The 3,761-nt window shown below is 47.6% G+C and overlaps 1 protein-coding gene across 1 annotated transcript; it reads right to left on the reverse strand.

Moving 5' to 3' along the window:
- Nucleotides 1-96: 96 nt before the first annotated feature.
- On the reverse strand, nt 97-1,583 carry LOC106815862. Its single transcript, XM_014820385.1, has 3 exons — nt 1,471-1,583; nt 674-853; nt 97-370 (listed from the first exon to the last, which is right to left on the reverse strand). The coding sequence occupies exons 2-3, from the start codon at nt 802-804 to the stop codon at nt 97-99; spliced, it is 405 nt and encodes a 134-aa protein (XP_014675871.1). The 5' UTR covers nt 805-853; nt 1,471-1,583.
- Between the last annotated feature and the right edge of the window lie 2,178 nt (nt 1,584-3,761).

Below are 3,761 nucleotides of genomic sequence, written 5' to 3' on the forward strand. Positions count from 1 at the left end.
CGTTCCCCCGCAAGGGTAAACCAGGTGGCAGCACCGGTGGGACACTCGACACATTTGCCCCTGGCGGTAAAACCAGGTGGCTGCACTGGTGGGACACTACGACACGTTTGCCCTGGTGCGAACCAGGTGGCAGCACTCACCGCTGGAATTCAAGTTGTTCGCATCCTCTAGGATCTCGGCGTTCCGTTGTTTCAGCTTTTTCGCGCGACCGGTAAGGCCGGACTTGGATGCAGTGCTGTATGCCTCGTCCGCCGCCTTATGGCCTCGATCGCCGCCATCTTTGCCTCGGCGACGGGCATTGACGATGTTCTCGTACACGGATGCTGCCTTCAGCGGATCCTCTGCCTGAGCACTGGCGCCCTCTAGTTGTCTGCAGAAACAAGAGAACTGTAGTCGCCATCTGACTGTGATAGTGCGATTGTTTCTCCCTTGTTCTTGCTTCTGTTCTGTTCACAGACTCGCTTTTGTTCAATGTTTAGACAAATTCAGCCATGCTATACTCATTTCAAAAGATTTCATTAATTAATTAGTGATCTTCTTTTTTCTTATTAATGAAACTTTTCTGCTGCAGTATGCATCAAGCAAATTCCGAATTTAAATCCTTCTGCGCTGTGCAGCACGCATGCAGTCAGCATGTTAATTAATTAATTAACAGTTGTTAACGAGGACTCACTGCTGCAGCAGCATGGCCTGCTCCATCAGCTCTGCAGCGTGTCTCTCAGCAGGGAGGAGGTACTTCTCAACGTTTTGTTTTTTGTAGTTTCTGAGGGCAAGCAGCTGAGAGAGGATGCCCTCCTTCCGCATCGTCCGGTAGATGAGCGCCGTCAGGTTGTCCTTTCATCTCCACCAGCGTCTGCCGGGAGCACGCGTTATAGAAGGCAGCACAACTCATAGAGGGCAGCACGGGTTATAGAGGGCAGCATGGGTTATAGAGGGCAGCATGGGTTATAGAGGGCAGCACGGGTTATAGAGGGCAGCATGGGTTATAAAGGGCAGCACGGGTTATAGAGGGCAGCATGGATCACAGATGGCAGCACAGAGTGACGAGATATAGGCCTACGGCCGGACTATGAGCATTGAGCGGGGGCGCTAGCGTGCGCGATACAGGGCGCGGCCGGCGGAGCGACCAGCGAAGGGCGGGAGCTAGCGATATTTTGTGAGCGGGGGAGCTAGCGAGCGGGGGAGTGAGTGAGTGCAGCATCACTACCTCGTAGTACTGGCTGGCAAGCATGTGATACAGGCAGCAGCTAGCAGGCGACGCTAGGAAGCAAGTTGAGTGAGTGCAGCCATCGCGTTACCTCGTAGTACTGGCTGGCAAGCATGTGATACAGGCAGCAGTTAGCGGACGAGCTAGGGAGCGAGTGAGTGAGTGCAGCATCGTTACCTCGTAGTACTGGCTGGCAAGCATGTGATACAGGCAGCAGTTAGCGGACGAGCTAGGGAGCGAGTGAGTGAGTGCAGCATCGTTACCTCGTAGTACTGGCTGGCATTGTAGAGCTGCTCACGTGCGTTCACCATGTTGATCTCTGCATCGTCCATCGTCGTCTGCATCTCCTTACTGAGCATCTTCGTCTCCATGATGACATCCTGCAGCAGACACAAGCTAATTATCAAGTCAACGTCTCTGCAACGCATAGCAAAAAAACGTACACAAGCTGTCGGGAGAGAGACAGAAGGAGAGCGGTGAGAGAGAGGAGAGAGAGAGAGAGAGAGAGAGAGAGACGAGAGTGGAAGTGAGAGTGAGAGTGAGAGTGAGAGTGAGAGAGAGAGAGAGAGAAGAGAGAGAGAGAGAGAGAGAGAGAGAGAGAGAGAGAGAGAGAGAGAGAGAGAGAGGAGGGACGAGAGAGACGAGGAGAGAGAGAACAGTGTTCATATATGGGTGTGGTGGGCTGTGCGTGTGTGACTGTGGTCTGTGTGTGCACGATGCGTGCATTGTGTGCGTGCCGTGCGTGCGTGGTGTGGTGTGTGTGTGCGTGCGTTGCGTGTAGTGTGTGAGTGCAATGTGTGAGTGCGTGCGTGTGTGTGTGTGTGTGAGTGCGTGTGTTGTGGGCGTGAGCGTGCGCTGCATGCGTGCTGTGTGTTGTGAGTTGCATGTGTTGCCTGCGTGCGTGTGTGTGTGTGGTGAGTGGCGTCGTGTGGCGTGACGTGCATGCGTGCGTGCATGCTATATTTTGAATCTGGGGTGATTGGACGGAAATTGAAACGGAGTGTTCCCTCGGTGTAAATTCTACGCACATTGTCGTGCATTAGTGTGTGCGTGCGTGTGTGCGTGCGTGCATGCGTGCGTGCATGAGTGAGTGCGTGCATGCGTGCGTGCATGAGTGCGTGCGTGCGTGCATGCGTGCGTGCGTGCATGAGTGCGTGCATGCGTGCATGCGTGCATGCGTGCGTGCGTGCGTGTAGCAATAAATTATGTCGCAATATATTATACATAATAATAGCCTTTAATAGTAGCTGTTATTATAATATGTATTATATGTATTATATATATTATTTTATATATTATATTATATATTATATATATATGTATATTATATGTATAATATGTATTATTATATTATGTATGTGTATGTTATAGAGTGTATTATTTATAGTTATTATGGTCAGTGTTTTGGCGAGTGTAAGTGTAAGTGTTTTAGTGAGTGTACATGTATTGCTGCTGCAGGGTTGCATCTCGCGTTGAACGAGAAATCCGCCCACCTCGACGACGTTGATCGTTATATTCAAGATGTACGCAGCGCCCTCTATGATGTAAGACTGGAAGCAGGCATGCTGCCGACAGGTAAGCAGGGGGCGTGCTGGCTAATGTACTAGCTAAATGTACTAGCTAATGTGCTAGCAGTGTACTAGCTAATGTACTAGCAACGTACTAGCTAATGTACTAGCAGTGTACTAGCAACGTACTAGTTAATGTACTAGCAGCATACTAGCTAATGTACTAGCAGCATACTAGCTATAATGTACTAGCAGCTAGCGTACTAGCTAATGACCTAGCTAGCAGCTACTAGCTCTGGTTTGTTCTCCTACATGGTTGTGAGTTTGTAAGATTATTTATCACATGCAATAATGAGATCAGTGTATTGTTCAGTGTATATTGATATATTGATATTGATATATTTTGATATATTGATATAATATAATATAGATCAGTGTACTGTATGAGATCAGGTTTGTGTGGGATTGAAATTTCTTCTCACACAAACGTGGCTGCATGGTATCAGTGTGATTTAGTTCATGTGAGAGTGTGAGATATAAGTACGAGGTATCAGAGGCATACCTATAACTCATTTTTAGCTCACCTTGACATCGTCAAGATGAGCTATTTGCCATGGGTGTCGTCCGTCGTACTTCTTCCGCCTTTCGTCACATAAATTTGGCTACGGTAACGATAAACTCAAGAAACCGTTTGACGCCTACATATTTCATATTGCAATATATGGTTACTCTCCATGGTATGAGTTTGAGAACGTTCTATTTGGAGCACGCCAGTCGATCCTCTTCGAAAGCAACGTTACTTTTTGCAAAAATGGAAATGGCCATAAGTCAGTCAGGTCAACGGATTTTTGCTCAAATTCGGTATGTAATGAATAGAGGACGGCCCCAAAAACAATCACACGGGTTTTATATTTTTAAATTATGCAAAATTAGGATATTTGGCAATTTCACTATATATGGCATTAATTCCAAGTTCTGCCTATGGTCACGCCACAAGATTGTATGCCAACAGATCTGAAACACTATTTTCACATAAAATATTACTC

Source organism: Priapulus caudatus, unplaced genomic scaffold, assembly GCF_000485595.1.
Source record: "Priapulus caudatus unplaced genomic scaffold, Priapulus_caudatus-5.0.1 Scaffold1220, whole genome shotgun sequence".
Taxonomy (NCBI): domain Eukaryota; kingdom Metazoa; phylum Priapulida; class Priapulimorpha; order Priapulimorphida; family Priapulidae; genus Priapulus; species Priapulus caudatus.